The 24,255-nt window shown below is 39.3% G+C and overlaps 1 protein-coding gene across 1 annotated transcript in view; it reads left to right on the top strand.

Annotated features, from left to right (window-relative positions):
• Window positions 1-24,255, top strand: part of man2a1 (mannosidase, alpha, class 2A, member 1) — a 246,509-nt gene that overhangs the window by 30,437 nt on the left and 191,817 nt on the right. Inside the window, exons 4-5 of the mRNA XM_043710422.2 lie at window positions 8,221-8,392; window positions 14,462-14,589. Of these exons, the coding sequence (XP_043566357.2) occupies window positions 8,221-8,392; window positions 14,462-14,589 (300 nt within the window). The remainder of the gene's footprint in view (window positions 1-8,220; window positions 8,393-14,461; window positions 14,590-24,255) is intronic.

Genomic DNA, 24,255 nt, shown 5'->3' with positions numbered 1-24,255 from the left:
CGCATAGGACCTTCCCTCTATACAAGGCAACATCCTGGTAAATCTCCTCTGCACCCTTTCCAATGCTTCCACATCCTTCCTTTAATGCGGTCACCAGAACTGCACGCAATACTCCAAGTGCGGCCGCACCATGGTTTTATACAGCTGCAACATGACCTCATGCTCCAAACCTCAATCCCTCAACCAGTAAAAGCTAATACACCCATATGCCTTCTTAACAACCCTATCAACCTGGTGGGGACTTTCAGGGATCAATACACATGCATACTGAGGTCTCTCTGCTCATCCACAGTAGCAAGAATTTTACCGTTAGCCCAATACTCTTTATTCCTGTTACTCCTTTCAAAGTGAATCACCTCACACTTTTCCATATTAAACTCCATTTGACACCTGTCAGTACAGCTCTGCAGCTTATCTATGCCCCTCTGTAACCTGCAACATCCTTCCACACTGTCTATAACTCCACTGACCATGGTATCATCTGCAAATTTACTAATCCATCTTTCTACGCCCTCCATCGAGATCATTTATAAAAATGACAAACAACGGTGGCCCCAAATCAGATCCTTGCACTACACCACTAGTAACTGAACTCCAGGATGAATATTTTCCATCAATCACCACCCTCTGTCTTCTTACAACTCGCCAATTTCTGATCCAAACTGCTAAATTACCCTCAATCCCATGTCTCTATATTTTCTGCAAAAGCCTACCATGGGGAACCTTATCAAACACTTCACTGAAATCCATATAAACCACATCAACTGCTTTACTGTCATCCATCTGTTTGGTCACCTTCTCAAAGAACTGAATAAGGTTTGTGATGCATGACCTACTCTTCACAAAACTGTGTTGACTGTCCCTAATCAAACTATTCTTTTCCAGATGATTATAAATCCTATCTGTTATAATCCTTTCCAACACTTTGCCCACAACCGAAGTAAGGCTCATTAGTATATAATTACCAGGGTTGCTTTACTTCTCTTCTTGAACAAGGGGACAACATTTGCTATCCTCCAGTCTTCTGGCACTATTCCTGTAGACAATGACGACATAAAGATCAAAGCCAAAGTCTCTGCAATCTCCTCTCTAGTTTCCCAGATAATCCTAGGATAAATTCCATCTGGCCCATGGGATTTATATATTTTCACACTTTCCAGAATTGCTAACACTCCCTCCTTAGGAACCTTCACTCCCTTCTAGTCCAGTCGCCTGTATTTCAGTATTCTCCTCAACAACATTGTCTTTTTCCTATGTGAATACTGACGAAAAATATTCATTTAGCGCTTCTCCTATCTCATCTGACTCCATGCACAACTTCCCAGTACTGTCTTTGACTGGCCCTAATCTTACACTTGTCATTCTTTTATTTCTGACATACCTATAGAAAGCTTTAGGGTTTTCCTTGATCCTACCTGTCAAAGACTTCTCATGTCCCCTTCTGGCTCTTCTTAGTGCACTCTTTACGTCGTTCCTGGCTAACGTATAACTCTCAAGTGCCCTAACTGAGCCTTCAAGTCATCTTTACATAAGCCTCCTTCTTCCTCTTCACAAGAAATTCAACTTCTTTAGTAAATCACGGATTCTCGCTCAACCACTTCCTCCCTGCCTGGTAGATACATATTTATCAAGGACACTCCGTAGCTGTTCCTTGAATAAGCTCTACATTTCATTTGTGCCCATCCATGCAGTTTACTTCCCCATCCTATGCATCCTAAATCTTGCCTAACTGCAACATAATTTTTCCCCAGCTATAACTCTTTCCCTGCGGTATGTGCCTGTCCCTTTCTATCACTAAAGTAAACATAACTGAATTGTGGTCACCTACCTGTAAGTCTAACACCTGGCCTGATACATTACCAAATCCAATGTGGCCTTGCCTCTTGCTAGCCTATGTAGATTAGATTACTTACAGTGTGGAAACAGGCCCTTCGGCCCAACAAGTCCACACCGCCCTGCCGAAGCGCAACCCACCCATACCCCTACCTTTACCCCTTACCTAACACTATGGGCAATTTAGCATGGCCAATTTACCTGGCCTGCACATCTTTTGGACTGTGGAGGAAACCGGAGCACCCGGAGGAAACCCACGCAGACACGGGGAGAATGTGCAAACTCCACAGTCAGTCGCCTGAGGCGGGAATTGAACCCGGGTCTCTGGCGCTGTGAGGCAGCAGTGCTAACCACCGTGCCGCCCACATACTGTCAGAAAACCCTTCTGCACACACTGAACAAAAACTGACCCATCTAAAGTGCTCAAACAATAGTATTTCTAGTCAATATTTGGAAAGCTGATGTCCCCCATAACAACTACCTTGTTACTTTCGCTTCTGTCTAGAATCCTCTTTGCAATCCTTTCCTCTACATCTCCGGAATTTTTTGAAGTCCTATGGAAAACTCTCAACTGGGTGACCTCTCCTTTCTTGCTTCTAACCTCAGCCCATACTACCTCAATAGATGAGCCCTCATCAAATGTCCTTTCTGCCACCATAATACAGTCCTTGACTAACAATGCCACATCTCCTCTTTCTCCACTTTCCCTGTTCTTAGTGAAATATCTTAATTCCGTAACCTGCAACAAACTTCTGTCGGGCCTCTGAATGTTTTACAATATTCTCCAACCATGCACAGCATTGCTGAAACTGTACCATTTGTATGGCCTTTCCAGACTGTCTCGTGGGGTCAATCCTGAGCCCTTTTGTTTCGACTGGCTTTTTTTCTGATTTCCACCAGTTTACGGGTTCATCACCATTCCTCATTGCTGCTATATTCACACTATTCACAGAAAGAGCACAAACTCTATAAAAAAGAAATTGGCAAAACAACTTAAGGAAAATAGCCTTAGATGCCTTCGTCCATCAATGTAGAAGCAATCAACAGGGTGTCACAGGAATGCCATCAACTGCTGTACTGATGATCTTCACACATTCTTCAACATTATGAAAGCATTAAATTCTTGTGGCAAATTTCTGCGAGATAATGCTACCCTAGCTGACATCTGCAGAGTTGGGGGTTATTGAATTGTTTCAATCTGTGTGGGAGCAAGGAACCAACCAGCAAAAATGAAAAGATGTTTATATTATCCACATGTACAAGCAGAAAGGAACTTACTAATCCTGCAAAAATGATAGAAGAATGTCATACCTTTCCCTTGCCAGTAAATGTTTTGTCACAATCCATCTGAACAGCTTAGTGTAAAGTCACAACTAGTGCAGATTCAGAAAAGGTCAAGGAATGACTGATACACAGTAAAAGACAGCAAAGAAGAAATGTCAGGAACAAAATACAGACCTGGGTACCATATCTGTTGATTTGATGAGGACCTTTGGAGCAGTTGACTGTGAGAGCCCTTCGAAGGAAGGAAAAACCTGGATGCACTGAGAAATTCATCACAACAATTTGACAATTCCACTGCAGCATGTTTGCACATCCTATGAGACTATAATTCCTAGTCAGTGAAAATGTTAAAAAGAGTTGCTTGTCAGCATCAAACCTCTTGAACATTTTTTTTTCTTTTCCATGCTCTCTGACTTCCTCGCAATGGTGATCCTGACATTGAAATCAAATATGGCAAGGGCAGAGAGCTTCTCAATCTGACACAACTCTTGGCAAAGACCCATGTCTCCAAGGACATAGTCTGTGACTTATTGTCCACCAATGGCTCCACATTGCCAATTCAGAGATGATATGCAACATAGCACAGAGCTCTTCTCCAATGCATGCAGCAACAATTTTGGTCTTGCCAAGGGCATGGCGAAACAATTACCAGTCTGCTTCAGGAAGGTCTTTTCCTCAGCCCAAGATTTCAGTTCGTAACCAGAATCTGTCAACAGTGGATCAGTTTCCATATCTCGTCAGCACGTTCTCTAAAGGTGTGCATACTGATAACAATACACATACAAGAATGACAAAAGTGAGTAACCTTCTATAGACTGCAAACATTGTGCTAGGAATGAAAAGGAGTAATTATTTCTACCAAGCAAGCCTAAATGGCACAAATATCTTGCCACTCCTGTCTATGCACAAAAACATAGACTTTGTAACACTGTATTAAATAACTAAAACACAAATTTACAAAATACCTCACATAAGTCATCTAATCATGGAAGGTACTGTTATGGGGAAAATCACCAGCCTCGGAGTCAAAGTCGGGGTTCAATGACAGTTTATTGTACAAGGAAATACTGGAACTCGGGGAGAGAAAGACACCAACAGCACAGTGGTTAGCTGTGATTCTTCTCTCCATCCAGAGCACATGTCAAAATACTTTTATAAATCTTGTGATACAATAGGTCAGTGATGAGATTATTGTCTTTGTAACGTGATTTGTTTATGGCAATCACTGTAGAATCGTTGATAGTTTCAATACAGTCATTGTCAGCTCCAGCACTGCCTTTGTTAATTTCAGCACAGTTCTTGTTAGTTTCAGTGCAGACTTTGTCAGTTTCATTGTCTGCGTGGAAGTCCATTGCTGTAGTAATGGCGCTAATTGCTCTTCCTGAGAAGGACAATGACTGCGGCCCTGGCTATTAGCATTTTGTATTGAGTCCATATCAAGCTGTTAGCATTTCTATCAAAGGAATTGGCTGGACTCAGACACTTCAGCTGGCAGTGTACGTTACCATGTGTATTCTCTCCTCCACCCGCCTTAAACTAATCAACTAGGTTGTGAGTGCATTGTGCTGGCATTGTGGTGGCCCCAGGCGGTGTCTGTATTTGCTGTGCTGTCTCTCTCCATATTGTGGTCCGGCAGCCATCTTATGTGTCAAGTGGCCAACTGATGGCTCAGTGGCCATCTTGTGTGTGTGTGTGCCTAGTGTCACCCTGCCCTGTGCCATCTCCCACGGCAATACAAATATGGAGAAACTTGAAATAATAAAGCTTTTCTTGTTGCAGCAATGCAGTTTCCTTCCAGATATAATAGAAATGTTGTATCGATATAAAAATAATGGGACAAGGTAAATAGAAATAAACTGTCCTCAGTTATTAAGGAATCAGGAATGAGGTTGTAGATACCGTATTATAAGTAAGTGATTTACAACAGAGGTCAGGCACAGCTCCTTTTCACAGCAATTTGAGACTTCCAGTTTTGCTGAATGAGACAGAAACTAAGTAATCTTTCAAGATCAAAATTCTAAGCTAAAAGTAAGCATAGAGTTGAAGGGATATGGAAATTAAATGGGTAAATGTTATTAGGACTATTTGCTTCCTGGATGTTAGTTCAGTTAAATGACCATTCGTAAGTTGGATGGTCGAAACATCAGGTATGGGTATAAATAGAAGAGTGGAAATAGGAGATGCAAAGACGTTGCATATTTTGAGGCTGGCAGTAGAAAAATATTTGATAAATAGTCGCTGAATTTATGCTTGGATTCACAGTGGAGGCGGCATCACTATTCAGATGTACAATTGCACCATTTCAGAGAAGAACATGATCATCACTGGTATCTAATTTATCCCTGAAAGAGCAATGCTAAAGCAGATTATTTGGTCATTATTATGTTCCTGCTTTGGGCCTTTCTGTATACAAATGAACATTTGTGTTCTTACATTACAGCAGTGACTGCATTTTATTAGACCATAAGATACAAGAGAAGCAGGCTATTCAGCCCATTGAATTAACTCAGTCATTCAATGAGATCATGATTGATTTGACCATCCTTAAGTCCCCTTCCTGCCTTATCCCTCCAGCCATCTGTTCCCTTACTGATTAAACAATCTGTCTGTCTGTCTCAATATACTTAATGATCCAGCCTCAGCAGCGCTCTGTGGTAAAGCAAATTCAATACCCAATCAAAACTTGCCGCTTTATCTCTGCCTTAAAAGAGCAGCACTATAATCTGAGATCATGGCCTCTAGTTCTAGAGTTTCCCACAAGAGGAAACCACCTTTTCACATCTACCCTGTTAAGTTCTGTAAGAATCTTGTTTTTTTTTAATTAGCTCATTTCTCATTCTTTTAAATTCCAATGATTACATGACCTACCTACTCAACCTGTCCACTTAAGACATTGACTCCAAACCAGGGTTAAACTTGCTCCGGAATGCTGCCAATGCCAATGCCAATATATCTTTCTTTAGATAAGGGGTCCAAAATTTTTCTTACAATACTCAAGCTGTTGTCCAACCAGTGCCTTGTATAGGTTTAACAAAACTGCCGTATCTTTGTACTCCATGCCATTTGACATGAAGGCCAACATTCAAGTTGCCTTTCCTATTTCTTGCTGAAATTGGATGCTAGCATTTTGTGAATTCTCCATGAAGACTCCCAAAAAGCTCTCTGTGCTGTAGTTTTCTGCAGTCTTTATTTAAATAATAGTTAAATTCTTTATTCTTCCTGCTGAAGTGGATAAGTTCAAAACTACATTGAGGACATCCTGAGGTTGTAAACAATAGGAGTAGCCCCTCAAGCTTACTCTGCCATTTATTAATATCAGGGCTGATTTACCAAATCAGATACACCTTCTCATATAACTCCATATTCTCGCTTTTTATTTTAAAGTATCCAAAATCTGTAAATCTTTGACATGAATCCATTCAATGACTGAGAATCCAGTACCAGTTGCAACAGTAAATTCCTAAGCATTTCATCCCTTTTGAGTGAACAAGTTTCTCGTTTAAGTCATAAATAACTCCCCTGTTATTCTGTAACTGATTTTCAAGTTCCTGATTCTGCCGTGTGGGAAAATGCCCTCCTAACACCTATCCTGACCATCCTGAATTTTATATGCTTTCAATGATATCAACTCATGGGATGGTAGAACTGATGAGTCTGTGGAATTGTCTGCCACAGAAGTGATTGAGGCCATTACACTGAATGTTTTCAGCAAGGTGTTAGATATAGTTCTTAGTGCTAAAGGGATCAAACTATATCGGGAAAAATGGGAACAGGGTAGTGAGTTGGATGATCAAGCATAATAATTTTAAATAGTGGAGTAGGTTCGAAGGGCCAAATGGCCTACTTCTAATATTACACCTATTTTCTAAGTTTAGATAAGCTGCAGGTTTGCAGAAAGTGGACAGAAGTGCAGGATTAGTTGAACTGTTCTTACAAAGAATTCTCACGGACATGATGGGTGGAATAGTCTCCTGTCCTTCTCGTACTGTGATATGCTGGGTTCATTTGTTTGCATTATCACTATCAAGATTTATGTACCCTGCAATGATTACAGGTTCAAAGGGCTAAATGGCCTACTCATACTCCTATTTTCTGTGTTTCTATGCTTCATCTTTTCTTAACTCTCGAGAATATAAACCTAGTCTGCTCAATCTTTTCTGATGACACAATCTCCTTATTTCAGAAATTAATCTAGCAAGTTTTAGTTCCATGCAAGTATATACTTTTTAGTGGAAGGAGTTCAAAACTGCATGCAGTAGAACTGCCTGTTAGGTGTTATATGAATGCAAGTCTTTCCTTCCAGTGGCAGTAAATATAAAAGAATTAGCTTGGGCAAAGTGTATGAAAATTGCTTCCTCTTGTCTAAAGAGTTATTTGCTTCCAGACATTCGAATGAGAACAAGAAGTCGAAATGTAACTATGTACATGTCTCTGGAATGAGTATTTCAATTAGTAGCAGCTCTGGGGTGATTTGCTGCTCATGGAAGATTCAGGCTAATGCTTCAGTCAGAGTTAAATAGCTTGCTCTGGACAGACTGAAAGATTCTCTAGAGATTCAAAGGTTGAGAGATGATCTAATTGAACCTTAGTAAAGGCTCAAAAAGGTTAAACAGAGTCAATGCAGCTAAGATGGTTCCTGTTGGTGGAGAGTCTAGCACCAGGAGGCACAAATTAAAAGTAAGGTGGATGCCACTTAGGTCAACGATGAGGAGTTCCTTTTTAAACTTGAGATTTGTGAACCTTTGGAGTTCGCTACCACAGATTTCTGTGATTGCTGAGTCTTCTGAGTATGTTGAAGGTAGAAATTAATTGATTTCTGATTACCAATGGCATAAAGATTTATGGGCATAGTGTTATTAAAAAGCATTAAAAAGTTCAATCAGGACTTATAGGCCTAATCCTATTAATATGTTCCTTAATGGTTTTACTTGTGTGCAACTGGGCACATTAGACACCATCTGATTAATTGCTTTTTGTTGTAAACCTGGCAATAAAGCTTCAAAAGTGTTACTGGTGAATATTAGCATATAGGCTGAACCTTAGAAAGGTGTTTAATTTAAATTAATAACATTTTAAGATATTGATCTTATTGATTATTTCCAGGTTGGCTGAAAACATTTGATGAATACTACAGCGATCAGACCCAGCATATCCTAAACAACATGGTAGTGAAGTTACAAGAGGATGCTCGCAGGAGATTCATCTGGTCTGAGATTTCATACTTTTCAAAGTGGTGGAGCACTATAGATAGCCAGAAGAAAGATGCTGTCAAAAGGTTAACAATTATTAAGAAAATATATTAGTTTAATGCTATAACATAGTTACAATAATTGATTTTGGAGCTTCTAAACACTAGTCAGTTGCTCTAGCTAAAATATAATTAAAAAACACAATTTTTTCTTCCATTATTATTTCAATAGTAGCTTTTAATGTTTTATTGCTATTTCTTTGCTTGCAGAACACATTGAATTCTCTTATTGTTATCAGTGATTCACATATTCTGTCTTTATTACATTTCCCTTATGAACTTCCAGTATCCCACCTGATTCTCACTTGTATTAACAACCTGAACTGTGTCATACATACCTCTTTAATTGTTTTACCTTTTTTACCATATTTCAGTGAGTATGAAAAATTCCAAGTGATGGACCCATCATCTGTGGTTAACTAGAAAGACTAAATATAGCATCAGACTGAAAGGAAAAAAAAATTGAAGATAGATCAGAATATAAAAATGCAGCAAATAATAAATGAAAGATTAATAAACAGGGAAACATTATGGTATGTAAAATGTAAAAGCAGTTATTTTAAAAATTGCACATATTTAATATGTATTCCATGCTTTAGTATTCAGTATGTATAGGTGATACTTACTTTCTAATTGACCAAAGTTCCCATTCCTCCCATGAGGTCTGCTTCCCTTTGACATTTACTTGTTGTCATTTGCTTGAAATATGTTGGTTAACATCGACAACATGCTGCATGTGTGACGTTGATGTAGCATGGTGCCTTAAAACGGCATTTGCTGCACCCTTTGATTGTTCAGGTGTTCCCACTGTATAAAGTTGGCAGACTGTCATCATTGTCAGCAATAATTTACTAATGGTTATGATTGTCCACCAAGGAAATTCCATGTTGTTGGTTGTGGATTCTGTGAATCTTCATGCAGCTAATCAGCCTGATCCTAGGATGGCATCACCAACCACACATTTGGCAGGTGGTCATCTTCCTTGATATGGTTGACATTCCTTTCTCCGGTTTCTTTTCAATATTTCCTCCTGCTGATTGGTTGTTCTCAAAGAATTCAAAGAGGAGATCCTTACAAGTCAGTTTCTTCCGAACAAATGTCTCCCATGCATTTACATCAGTATTGCATTCGTTGAGGGAAGCCTACAGAGAGTCTTTGAAATGACTTATTTGCCCACTTCTCATTAGAGTGTCTTCCTTTATCTGGATGAAGAAGATTTGCTATGACATCAGAACTCAGGCATCCTAAGCATGTGTTGGCCCAACAGAGTTGGTTCCAGTTGATTATGGCTTCAATCCTGGTGCTCCTAACTGCTTCACTTTGGTGATTTCATACATCTATTCTTCCAGATAAAGTGGAGAATCTGTCTTAAACAGGGTCTAGAGGTAGGTAGCCCAAGTTTTGGAGCCATGTCAAAGACTTCTGCCACATTAGGTGTGAACCCAAGATCATCTTTGATGGGAAGTTGGAGGGTTTCCTCAAACATGATGATTATATTGCAGTTTGGGAGTTCTTTGAAGCATTTTCTCCATCAGAAGCTAATTATTTTTTTCTCTCAAAAGGATTCCGTCCTTACTCTACACCGGTTTCAGGCTGAGAAAGTTATTTCTCTACATTGTCTTGGTGATACTGAAGGTGCCAATGGTGCCATGCTTGTCAGCAAGGAGTTGCAGCTTCTTAGCTTTCTCAGTTCGCTACTGGTTTCTGATTTCCCTTATTGTTCTTTATGATTCTGCCCTTGCTGTCCTCTTTGCCTAGCTGGCAGGTGTTTTGACAGGCATAGAGTGATTTACTCTTGTTAATGATGTCTTGGATGATATGTCATTTTCATAAAACAGTCTTCGTGTTTCCTGGTCTTGTAGCCAATGGTTTCTTCACAACATGAGATGATGGCTGCCTTCAGGATTTTCCAGACTGTGTACACATCTTTTGAGGTGGGAATGGTGTTGCATATCAGACACAAAGTCCTTGACAGAAGATAGATCCAGCTTCATTGGCATGGAAGCCTCAATGACCGGGGAGATACTTATTTTTGCAACCTTCATCCACCGTTGCACCTATTGATATCACAAGAAAAACTTTCATCTTAATCGTCATATGAGAACTTGTTTTGGATTATGCCTTGTTTGGTTCCTCTCCTCTGACCTTACCATTATGGATAGCCTCACCAAATGTTAAGAACTCTTGTTGGCATTGATCTCAGGATCAACAAAGCACTCAAGCCTCTCCACTGCAGCAAGGTGGCAGTCTGTAACTGAGCACTGAAGGTCCCAGCCAGAAAGAAAGCTGTCTAAGGGCCATAATGTGCAGGTGCAGAGGATGCACCTATGAAGAGGCAGTTAGATGATGACTTGGACAAGCATTCACCATCCTGTAGCCTCGCGACATTTGCTATGATTTATATGTCAGGAATTTGCACAGTCTAGTTTTTCAAAGAAGGACATGTGCAGTTAAAGAGGGGTATAAATAAGGCATTGGAGTTACGAGCATCAAATGGATGGATATAAGGTAATTACTGTTCCCTGACAAAATTTTGAAGTCACTATTTCAGACCCAAGTGGAAAAATCAGAAACATGTTTCTCAGTGTCATTCATTGTCGTCTTGTTTTCTCACCTTTCACACCATTGCTTGAGGAAGGGAAAAATTACATGTATTTATATAAGATAGTTGCATGACTAGTCATAGTCTTTACTACAGTATATTTCTTACAATTCTAGCAGAAATATCCAGATGTTTGTTAGTTAGGGTATTGTGGTGTTGACCTGTGTGCAATTTGCCTTTGTTGAGTCTAGTTAGGCCAGTGGCAGGGAGCTGCTCTGGTTTTATTCTTTGGCTTCTTTGCAGCATCTTGATGAAACCGAATTATTGGTTGGGGCATTTCTGAGTCAATCATTGTGGATGTAAAGTCACATGTCTTCCCTAAGGATCGTGAGTGAACCAGATGGATTATTAATGAAATTTAGTAGTTTTATAGAACTGAGTTTTACCAGAAATTGGCTAAGTTTCAGTTTTGTCACTTTCATGGAGGATTCCTCTCTTTGAACCTTAATGGATTTTCCCCTGTAGTTCTCCTCAGCTTTCCCCATTAGCTGTGTACCACGTCTGTATGGCACCTAGTTCAAGGCACTTTCCCTCTCGCCAGCAGCAAAATACTCAGCTCTGCCAGTATTCCAAGGTCCCTGGTGCTGTTGCCATATTTAAAACTGCTGTCATGCACCATGTAATGTGCTGTCAGTCTGGAGGTGCTCTGCATGGTTCTTGTGAACAGAGATGTGGAGGTTCTGGTAGATGGGATGATGCAGAGAAGAGCTATCCTCTCTTTGGAGGTCGCTTACAGGGAATGATAGCATCAGAACCCACCAGGCTGGTTCAGAGTTACCACCAAGTTCAGTATGATGTCTACTGGAGAAAATCGATGACTTTATGGCTGTGTGAGGGAAAATTCTTCTCTCAGTTTCACACTATCATTTTCTATTTCCCGCACTTTCTTATATATTTCTATATCTGCACCCACTTCCCACCAAAGCCAAAGTCTACTACTTTCACTATTGCATGCAGCACCGTCCCTCACTTTTGTCTATGCCAACACTGTATAGTAACTCTGTGCTGCCTAACCACTTAGGACATCTCATTATCTTGCTCTACTTGGACCAACACTTACAGCTATACCGGCCACTTTTATCTCACTAAGTACCTCCTTTTTTTCTTGTTCCAGGAGAAAATGGTCTACAATAGCTACAATTAACAAAACAGGGAGTGAAAAAGAACAGAAAAATTAGAAAATTTGTGTAATTTGAAATTATCCTGTTTTTTCCACATTATATTCACCTAGATTTGAGTGTAATCTTGGCAGATTCAAACTAAACGCTCTCAATGTGATGGAATTTTAAGTATTAGGTTCCCTTAAATGCTTTACACTGGGTAATCTGTAATAATTGGCGATAGTTCAGAAACCATATGATGCAGCAGTCCCTGGTTCAAAACTCTCAATGGCCTTCGGTTTGAATAGTGATTTCTGTGTTCATAGGAATCCAGTGTCGAATTGTTGGTACCTGCTGTGAGTAGTAGTCAAAGAACAAAGAAAATTTACAGCACAGGAACAGGTCCTTCGGCCCTCCAAGCCTTAGCTGATCCAAATGTACTGTCTAAACCTGTCGGTCAATTCCTAAGCATTTGTATCCCTCTGCTCCCCACCTACTCATGCATCTGTCCAGACTCATCTTAAATGCGAGAATTGAATTTGGTTCAGATTTGTATCTCCCTTGTCTTGCTGTTGCAATTACTTAAAATTCATTTTACATAAGTCTAAATTCAGTCAATTAATCTGCTTGGGTCGTAAAATCTGTGGCGAAAGTGAGGACTGCAACTGCTGGAGATTAAAGTCAAGATTAGATTGGTGCTGGAAAAGGACAGCAGGTCAGGCAGCATCCGAGGAGCAGGAAAATCAATGTTTCAGGCAGGAGCCCTTCATTCCTGATGAAAAAGAAATTCAGTCATTGTGCAGATTTGAAATTAAAAAAGTGTGGTTTTCTGTCAGAGCTGAAACTCCACATGGATCTATCCAACAATGATTTATCTTTTCAAAGAAATTCATTTTGAAATTCATTTGAAACTGTAAATTTGGAAATGGTGAGCATAATTAAATTAAATGAAAAATCATATGCTGCAGTAGTTAGCACTGCTGCCTCACAGCGCCAGGAACCTGGGTTCGATTCCAGCCTCTGGCAACTGTCTGTGTAGAGTTTGCATATTCTCCCAGTGTCTGCGTGGGTTTCCTCCAGGTGCTCCGGTGTACTCCCACAGTCCAAAGACATGTAGGTTATGTAAACTGGCCATGTTAAATTGCCCATAGTGTTCAGGGATGCAGAGATTTGGTGTATTTGTCAGGTTCTACATCCCAGGTTGTCGCATTGATAGGAAATCCCTATGAGAAGTGTCAAGCTTTTAGAGTGCTCGAGTATTGCAAAAACTTGTTATTTCAGATAAATCTGTTGGACTACAACCTGGTGTCATGTGACTTCTGACTTTGTCCACCCCAGTTCAACCGGCACCTCCACGTTATGAGAAGTGTGACTGCACTGCCATCACTAGATTTAGCTGTGTAAACAATTCCTGTTGCAAAACATTAGGATTTTCATAATATGCAAATTAGGTAAAGATTATTAAGCTTTTGTTGCATAGACATTTTGTATATTTGTGATAGTAAATTAAGTGCGTGTGTTGTGAGCTTCAGTTATCTTGCGCTTACAGCGTTCATTGTCCTAATAACTGTATTTTGTTCATGGTGGATTTTAATTTTCTGAACCAGTCACATTTGTCATTATATATCTTTAGTCATATATAGGTTACTAGGTTAACAGAGCTTTCTCATAATCGGACCTAATTCTGTTATAGATTGTTTTGTATATAAACAGTGATTTATGAATCTCTGCTATTGTATCATTTGAATTGATATTTTAAGTACAGTTTGTTGCAAAGAAGACCTGAAGAAATGACTGAGATTCTAGTTCAGAAAATTTTGACTCTTGTTGAAGAATAATCCTGAGTCTTTAAGGTGCTCAGTGTTTGGTGATCTACTTGGGATAATTTGGTTTGAAGGTCTACCTAGTTCCAGCTAGCTGCATGGACTTCTCAGTCGATCTATTCCCTACCAGTGTTCTTTGCGTTGTCTGTTCACTAAAAAGAAAGTCCCATAGACGTAGAGAACCACAGAGCTGCTCTGACATTAGAGAGAGATGGCTGATAATGGTTTAGCCTGAGGGTCACCAAGCTTAAAGCAAGAGGCGAGGTTGAGAAAGTGGGACCATCGTGAGAACTTTAGCCAGTTCAGGAATTGAACCTGCATTGTTGACCTCATTCTGCATCATGAGTCAGCTGTTCAGTTAACTAAGTTAACTAACTATTTGTTCCTAACCAAAGAGCCATTGAAATTTATTTGGTTTCCTATACACAGACATTGCTAGACCTATTGAGTTTCTCCAGCACTTCCTGTTTTTACTTTAGATTTCCAGTATCTACTGAACTTTGCTTTTATTTTAATTTATCACAATGTGTCTTCACTGTGAGATACTAAAACTTTCAGGTTTTTTTTCTAGACTTTGTGAACTAGGTCAATTTGAAATAACAACAGGTGGCTGGGTCATGACTGATGAGGCTAATACGCATATTTACGCAATGATTGACCAGTTGCTTGAAGGACATCAATGGCTGGAGAGAAATTTAGGTGAGAGTCATTCACAGATTTTTCTTGCATCTTTCAACTTTATGTAATTTAACTATTGTCCTGTTTGTTTAGATAGGATCCAAGTCTCATCCTCATTTTTTGAAGTTGCACTGAATTCACAGTCAGTATAATCAGAATCATAGAATTGCTGCAAAGCAGAAAGAGGCCATTTGGCCCATTGAGTCATCATAAAATGACATTGTTAATTTTTGTGCTAGATGGTAATTTCATATATTTGAAAGTAGAAATGTTGTCTTTGTTACAGAAAACATTTTAAAGTAACTGTACCTGAATCTACAACTTCTGGTGGTTCATTCTGCGTATGAATTACCCTCTGTATGAAAGAATTGTCCCTTAGGTCCCTGTTAAATCTTTCACCTCTCAACTTAAAAATATGCTCTCAGTTTTGAACTCTATGACCCTTGGGAAAGACCTGTGCTATTCACCTTATCTATGATCCTCATGATTTTATAAATCTGTATAACATCACCCCTCAGCCTCCTACATCCAGTGGAAAAAGTCCCAGCCTATCTTGCCTCTATTTGTAACAGAAACTGTCTCATTTAATAATGGGGTGACCAGAACTGTACACCATACTCCAAAAGTGGCCTCACCAGTGTCCTTTACTATCTCAACATGATATCAACTCCAGTACTCAGTGGTCTGAGCATGGCTAGCTTGCCAAACACCCTCTTTACCACTCTGTTTGCCTGTGACGCAATCTTGATTAATCCCTGCTTCTCCAAAAATAGATTAATTCCGACCCTCAGAATTGCTTCCAATAGTTTCCCCACCACTGATGTTAGATTGACAAACCTGTATTTTCCTCATTTGTTCCTTGTTCCCTTCTTGAATACTGGTATCGTATTGGCTGTATTCCATCCTCTGGTATATCTCCCTGTGAAAATATTTTAAGCACCCCTGCTATTTTTTCCCTTGCCTCACTCAACAGCCTGGGTTACATTTCATCCAGCCCTGGATATTTATCTAATTCTAAGTCTGCAAGACCACTCACATCCTCCTCTCTGCCGATGTAATTTCTTTAATTGTATCACACACCTCCCTGATTTCTATAACCATATCTTTCCTCTCACTTACATACCATACCAAAGTATTCATTTATAACCATACCTACATCCTCCGCCTCGACATACATATTACTGTTGTGGTTCTTAATGGCCCCTACTCTTTCCTTCGTTACCCTTTTACCCACAGTATGTCTGTAAATTGACTTAGGATTTTACTTTATTTTGTGTGCTGGTATCCTTTCATATCTCCTTTTAGCTCTTCAAATCTCTTTTTAAAGTTCCCTCCTGCACATTCGACACTTCGTGAAATATTCTGCTGTTTTAAGCCTTCTGTAATTGCCATAAGCTTGCCTCCTTTTCTTAATGGAGAAAGTGAGGTCTTCAGATGCTGGAGATCAGAGATGGAAATGTGTTGCTGGAAAAGCGCAGCAGGTCAGGCAGCATCCAGGGAACAGGAGAATCGATGTTTCGGGCATGAGCCCTTCTTCAGGAAGAAGGGCTCATGCCCGAAACGTCGATTCTTCTGTTCCCTGGATGCTGCCTGACCTGCTGCGCTTTTCCAGCAACACATTTCCATCTCCTCTTAATACAGTGCATGTATCCCTCGATATCCAAGGTTCAAAGGATTTGATGATCCCACCCTTTTTTCTTGGAACATGTTGACCCTGTACACTCCAGATTTCTTTCTTGAATCCAACCCACTGTTTTAAGACAGATTTAGCATTCTGGCCAAATCTTATCTGATCTTATTAAAATTGGTCTCCCCCAGTTGAGAATCTTGATTTCAGGCCCTTGCTTATCATTGAACATAACAATCTTAAATCTAATGGAGTTACAATCGCTGTCTGCAAAATACTTCCACACTGATTCTTTAACCACTTGCCCAGCTTTGTTACTTAAAATCAAGTCCCCTTCATTGTCGGGCCTTCTACATACTGGCTTAAAAAGCTGTACTGGATGCATTTTAAGAATTCTTCTCTAAACCTTTCACACCATGACTACCCCAGTTAATGTTGAGTAAGTTGAAATTCCATATGTAACTATGCTATTACTTTTATACTTCCCTGAAATTTTTGTGTGTGTCTGCTTTTCTATTTCTTTCGGACTGTTGGCTCCAAGCAATGTGTTTGCTCCTTTTTGGTTTTTAAGTTCAATCCAATGGTTTCCTTTGATGAACCTTCTAAAATGTCATCCCCCTTTACTGTTGTAATAAATACCCTAATCAAGATTGAGACATGTCTTCCTCTTTTACCTCCTTTACTATTTTGCCTGAAGACCCTGAATTCTGGGATATTGAACTGCTAATCTAGGCCTCCTCTTAACTTTCTTTCAGAAACAAAAGTGACATCGTACACATGTTTTAACTTGTGCCATCAATTCATCAGTCTTGTTTGTGACTCTATTTTCAATGAACTCAATACTGTCTAACGTTGCCAAACTCCTTTGTGCCTTAACTGGTCCATAATGTCTCTGCCTTCCTGACTTGTTTCGTCTTTTAATTCTGACTGTTCATCTTTAGTGATTCCCTCTTCTTGAATCCAGTTATTACCTGGTTTAAACTATTAATTGTAACTAATGCTACTAAACTTGTTTTGTGCTAATGAGTCAAAGTGTGACACTAGGAAAGCACAGCCAGTCAGGCAGCATCCGAGGAGCAGGAGAATCGACATTTCGAGCATAAGCTGTTCATCAGGATTCCTTGACACTTTTTGACTCTGATCTCCAGCCTCTGCAGTCCTCACTTTCTCCTGCTTTTCTACTAATACTCATTTAGCTCACATTGCAGCACTTAATCCCATTGAAATTCTTTAAGTGTCTGGTGCCAACTGTAAATTAGCTGGGTATAGTAATTGCAAAAGGCCAGATGTTGCTGTCAGTGATTTTGTGTTACTACATAGAGCCCAATTGTTGAAAACCCCCACATTCTGTGATCAATTAATAATCACAGCAATAATTAAATCTTGCTCAAATTTGTTACTAATCTGGCTGTAAAAACTCGTGAAAAGGTTATTCCACATTGAATAAAGCATCACTGGATATTTTACTCAGTGTCCTAACTTTGTAATTACAGTTGAACTACCACATACCTTGTAAAATGAATATTTGTGAAACATCTGATGTCGTCATTTTTATAAAATATTCCTCAACATTATTCTTTTAATAACATTTTATAACATTTCAACTTCTAGCTAAATCCTGGGCATTTATCAGATAACTCCTATATCACATTACATTGATTTTGTCCTTTGCTAAATTTTATTGGACGTGAATGATAATCAATGCATTTTAATTACTGTTTTTCTGTCTGCAATAGTATTTCCTTATACTTAACCAACTCAAAGACATAATTGTACCTGTCTGTTTGGGGATATCCTTGTCTTGATGCCAGATTCAAACTATGGAATATGAAAGGGAAAATCCATGTCACTTAAAATGTTGGATTCTTTTGGGCAGTCAATGAAAATACATTACTGACAAATACTTTAGTTTCATTACTAACTGCAAACTCTGTGCTCTGCACACAGTTTTTGAGCTTTAATTCAAATTCATATTATTTCATCAATTTTGATGGAAGGTCAATGATCTGACCTATCATTCTTTCCCACATTCACAGGAGTAAAGCTGTTGAGTTTTTCCAGCATTTTTTGTTTTTAGTTTGGCTTAGTAGGTTTGAAATAAGTTAATTGATTTATCTACCAAGATTTTTGCTTCTAAGTCAGGAGCACAGAAGTAAGAAGTTTTCTGGCTCTGAAAAGCCAACCCAGAGAAACATGCCACAGATGATTGGAGTTTTGATCCTTAGAAATAGATCTAAATAACCTGCAATGTGAAGGGTGCAGTCTGTGGAATGTAGACATAATGCAGAACGCATGCACACACATGCGCCTCCATACATGTGCACACACAAGTGCACAGACAAACCCCCAAATGCGTGTGCATCCCTACGCGCACCTGCGCACAATCACACAAAGATATCACACTCACACATGCGCACACATGCCCCCACCCATCTTATTTGCACACACCACACACATCGCACGCACACATTTTGAACAACATTAATGTAACATATTTCCAATTCCTGTTAACACAAAAGGTTAAAGCCATGAAATGTGACGTGATAAATGGAACCCAACCAGGCCCAATCTTTAATGAAAAATATTCCAATACAGCACTGCATCTACCCAACAATGTGGAAAATTGTCCAGGTATGTCCTGTATATAAAAAGCAGGTCAAATCCAGCTGAATTAGCAGGTCAAACCTAGTCAATTTCCGTCCCATCGGACTACTCTATCATCAGTAAAGTAATGGGAGATGTTAAACAGCATTGTGTAGTAATAACTTGACCACTCAGCTCCTGACCATGTTCCAGCCTTGGTTCAAACATGGATAGAAGAGCTGAACTCCAGAGGTGATGTGAGAGTCCCTGCCCTTGACATCAAGACTACATTTGACCATGTGTGCCATCAAGAAGCCCTCACAAAACTGGAATCGATGGGAATGTGTGGCAAACTCTGAAGAGTTTGAGGTCATACCTGGCATATTGGGAGATGGTTGTGATTGTTGAAAATCAGTCATCTCTGTATCTCTGCAGGAGTTCCTCAGGGTAGTGTCCTTGGTCAAACCATTTTCAATTGTTTTCATTAATGACCTTCCCTCCATTATAAAGTCAGAAGTAGAATGTTTGCATCTGAGTGCACAATGCTCAGCACCATTTTTGCAACTCTTCAAATACTGAAGCAGTCCATGTTCGAATGCAACAAGATCTGGACACTATCTAGCTTTGGGATGAAAAGTGGCAAGTAACAGTCACACCAGAAAAATGACAATCATCAGGAAGTGGCAATCTAACCATCTCCCTTGGCATTCAGAATCCTTCCAAATCAACATCTTGGAGGTTACCATTGACCAAAAACTCAACTGGACTTGCTAGATAAATACAGTGGCAACAACAGCAGGTCAGAGTATAGGAATGATGTGGAGGTGCCAGTGTGGGACGGGGTGGGCAAAGTCAAAATTCACACAACACCAGGTTATAGTCCACCAGGTTTATTTGAAATCACAAGCTTTCGGAGCGCTACTCCTTCACTTCGCCTGACAAATGAGCAGTGCTCTGAAAGCTTGTGATTTCATTTAAACCTGTTGGACTATAACCTTGTGTCACATGACCTCAGAATTTAAGAACACTGCAATGAATAATTCTCCTCCTGATTCCTCGAAACCTGGCCACAACCATCTACAAGGCACAAGTCAGGAGTGTGATAGAAAATCTTCCACTTGCCTGGATGAGTGCAGCTCTAACAACATTCAAGAATCTTAATACCATCCAGGACAAAGCAAACTGCTTCATTGGCACTGCATCCACAAACATCTACTCCCTCCACCACTGACATTCAGTAGCTACAGTGTGTACTATCTGCAAAATATAAGTCACAACTTCACAACGATCCTGAAACAGCATCTTGGAAACCCGCAACCATTTCCATCTAGAAGAACAAGGGCAGTAGATATGTGGGAACACCACCACCTGCAAGTTACCTTCCAAGCCATTTACCATCCTGACTTGGAAATATACCATCATTTGTTCACTGTCATTGGGTCAAAATCCTGGAATTCCCTCCCCAAGGGCATTGTGGATCCACCAAAAGAACATAAACTGCAGTGGTTCAAGTAGGCAGCTCATCACTACTTTCACAAAGGCAATCAGGGATAAGCAATAAATCCTGGCCAGCTAGCGACATTTGTATCCCACAAGTGAATAAATTTTTAAAAATGTTAAAAATTGTGGTAAATGTACTGGAGGAAAACCTATGGTATACGTTTGTTCCAATATTATTTAATATGGATGTTACTTCTATATTCACTTTTTTTCTAAAAGGGCAAGGAAGTACTTTTTTGAATGACTATTCCAATTTTAAGACAAATATTAACTTGGGAAAAATTAGCATTAAAAAATTCTGTTGTTGGAGAACTGCCATGTTGTTACTGTTTAATTCTTGACTGTAGTCCTTGTTAATGCAGATACTGTACAGAGACCAAGTAAATTTCCCAGTGGTACAGAGAATTTGAACATGGGACATGAATAGGCCTTTCAATCCATCAAGCCTACTCAACAATTCAATTAGATTATGGCTGATCATCTATCTCAGTGCCACGTTCATGTGCTATCCCCATATAAAACAGGGGTTAAGACATTCAGCCCATATAGCCTGCTCTGCTATGAGATTATGACAGATCATCTATTACAATTCCATTTTCCGGCATTACTAGGCAATTGTTAGTGGGCAAATAAAAGAATCTGTGCTAGGACCATAGCTTTTCACAAGCTGTAGAAATTATTTAGATGTGGAGATAAATTCTAACATTCTCAAATTTGCTTATGACACTAAATTGGGTGAGAATGCAGGTGGTGAGGAAGCTACAAGGAGGCTTCTTGATGTCGTAATTCTCCAGAAATCAATCTATCTCTAACTTGAATATGATCAAATATGGAGCTTCCACAGGCTTTTTGAGTAAAGAACACAAAAGGTTCACCACCCTCTAGAGAAATGTTTTTCTCATACCCACACTTCCCAATTTCTCTCAATTTAAGAAATATTCTGCTTTTCTGTTTTTTCATACAAAGTGAATAACTTCACACTCAGTCACATTTATACTCAATTTACCATGTTTTAGACCCCTTGACGCCTCCTTGTAGCTTCCTCACCACCTGCATTCTCACCCAGTTTAGTGTCATCAGCAAAGTTGGGAATGTTAGAATTTATCTCCACATCTAAATAATTTCTATAGCTTGTGAAAAGCTATGGTCCTAGCACAGATTCTTTTGTTTGCCCACTAACAATTGCCTACCATTCTGAGAATGATCCATTTAGTCCTACTGTCTGCTTTCTATCTGTTAACCAATTGTCAATCTGTACTAGCATATTGCTCCTAATCATATACATTCGAATTTTATTTACTCACCTCTTATGCGAGATCTTATCAAAAGCCTCCTAAAAATCCAAATACACAACATCTACTGGTTTTTCTTTATCAATGCTGGAAATAATATCTACAAAAAAGTTTGTCAAACATGATTTCCCTTTCATAAATCCATGTTGATTGTCCCCAATTTTATAAATGGGAATTTGCACATTCTCCCCATGTCTGCGTGGATTTCCTCTGGGTGCTCCGGTTTCCTCCCACAGTCCAAAGATGTGCAGGTTAGGTGAATTGGCCATGCTAAATTGCTCAAAGTGTTAGGTGAAAGGGTAAATGTAGGGGAATGGGTCTGGGTGGGTTGCTCTTCGGAGGGTCGGTGTGGACTTGTTGGGCTGAAGGGCCTGTTTCCACACTAAGTAATCTAATCTTAAAAAAAATGTTTTCACCAAATGTATTGTCACATGTTTTAAGACATTCTAACATTTTCCTTCGCTTAGACATCAAACTAACAGGGTACGTAGTTCTCTACTCCCTCCCTTTTAAAAATCCTGTTCACCATAACCTTTGCAGAATCTATGTAATCTTGAAAGATAATAACTAATGCATACACTATCTTACTAGTGACCTCCTTGAATACTCTGGAATAAAGCTACCTGATCCAGGGAATTTACCAAACTTTGACGGTTGATTTTTCCAGAGCTGCTGCTTTGCTGCTGTTAACCTTTTAGTTCTTAAAGTTCATAATTCTGTTGTTCATCTTGTATTTCTGGATGATTATCTGTTCTTTTTTTTGTGAGGACAAATGGAATATAACTGTTTAGTTTCTCTGCCATTTCCCTGTTCACCACTTTAAATTCTCCTCTCTGCAGCGGTTATGGGCACCCATATGTCTTTGTCAAACTTTTGTCTTTCATTTGCCTAAAGAAGTTTTTACAATTTGTCCTTATGCATTAGTATTATGGTTTCTTTTTTAATCAGTTTCTTGGTCCTTTTGCTAGGTTCTCATTTGCTTCCAAACATCAACCTTTGATCTAATGCAGTCCTTAATATGTTTTGTTAAGCCGGTTGACTTATTTTTCCCTCTTGGGTGTTTGTGATGGAATGGATATTTGTTGTTGACGATGTAATAACTTGTTACGAATTATTTATAGCCTATCTCTCATCAAATCCTTCAATGTATTTTCCCAATCCATCATAGCTTACTTGCCCCTCATGGCTTCATTGGTTACGCTTGTTTAGATTTAAGACTGGACTTCAAGTGGACTCTGTAGCATACAAACTCATGGAATTTCACAATTATGTTCTGGTCAATCTATGAACAATTTGGGTCCTGTATCTAAGGCAAGATATACTGAAGGCAGTTCAGAAAATGTTTACTCGGTTGATACCAGGCATGTTGGGACTGTCTTAGACGAGAGATTGATTAGGTTGGGCCTATGCTTGTTGGAATTTAGAAGAATGAGGACTGACCTTATTGAAACATACACAAATCTTAGGGAGATTTTTTTCCCCTTGTGGGACAGTCTAGGCCCACGAGGTAAATCTTAGAATTAGGGGTCGCACATTTAAGCCAGCTGGGGAGGAATTGCTTCCCGCAGAGGGTAGTGAACCTGTGAACTCTTTGTTGCAGAAACCTGTTGGGGCTAGGTTGTTAGTTATATTCAAGGCTGAGATAGACTTGTAAGCAGTAAGATAATCAGTGGTTATGGGAAAAGGCAGGAAAGCTGGAGTTGATCATCAGATAAGCCATGATTTTATTGAATGCTTGATCAAAACTTGATGGATGGACTAGCCTAATTTCTGTTTCTCTATCTTTATGGTCTTATTGTCCTTATTTCCCAAAGTCACCTTTACAGGGTTCTTAATGATCTGTTTCTGATCTCACAGCAATAGTCCTATTCATAGTTGGCTTATCAGTGTAGTGTTCCAGATATCCATTTGTTATGATATGGGGAAAACCCCTTTGCAAATTTAAAACTCGCAACACAGAAAAGATTTATCCCGTGCAGTAATTTGTGAAAATTCAAGAGGTCAAGAACTATTTAAAGTAAAAATTAATAACTTTGTTTCTTAAAGTATAACAGATAATGATTAACTAACAACTCCTTCCTCTAACCTATATTTTACCACCTTCTTCTACAATACTAGTCCGACAAAACTCCCGATTGATTTACAAAACAAAACATCTTATCTCAAAACCAGGCAGCTTTCAGTTTTTTGTGTATTCCTGTCATCGTCTTCTTGGGTATTCTGCTTCACAGGTTACTGATAATAAAGGTACATTTTAAGAGAGCTTATTTTTCAGGCAGTCTTTACATTGCTTGGAGCTTGGCAGTTCTCCTCTCAACTTTCAATTTTCCCTGGTCCCAAAGCATCGGATTGTGTCATTGACTTTTGAGATTGTCAAAATACTCAATTCAAGCTTGATTGAAATTTGGTATTTTCGGGGTATAATTTAAACTGATTGGCAGAATTCAAATTTTTTTAATCTCATAGCAACTCAGCCAGTGCTATCTGTTCTGAACCAAATGTTACATTGTTTCTTATTGAGAATACTTGGTGATGTCCCTGCTAGCTTTTGACTCTCTTAAAGGTACAGAACACTCACATCTTCATAACACATTTAATGTGCATTCCTGAAATTCATCCTCCACAGAGTTGGTGCTGATTTGATTAACCCTATCTATGTATAAATTGAAGTAGCCCTTATTACTG

Source organism: Chiloscyllium plagiosum, unplaced genomic scaffold, assembly GCF_037043375.1.
Source record: "Chiloscyllium plagiosum isolate Xiang-an unplaced genomic scaffold, Cpla_swu_hap1 HiC_scaffold_2, whole genome shotgun sequence".
Lineage (NCBI taxonomy): Eukaryota > Metazoa > Chordata > Chondrichthyes > Orectolobiformes > Hemiscylliidae > Chiloscyllium > Chiloscyllium plagiosum.
Note: the sequence above shows the minus strand (reverse complement) of the source record. Positions and strands in the feature narration are given on the sequence as shown.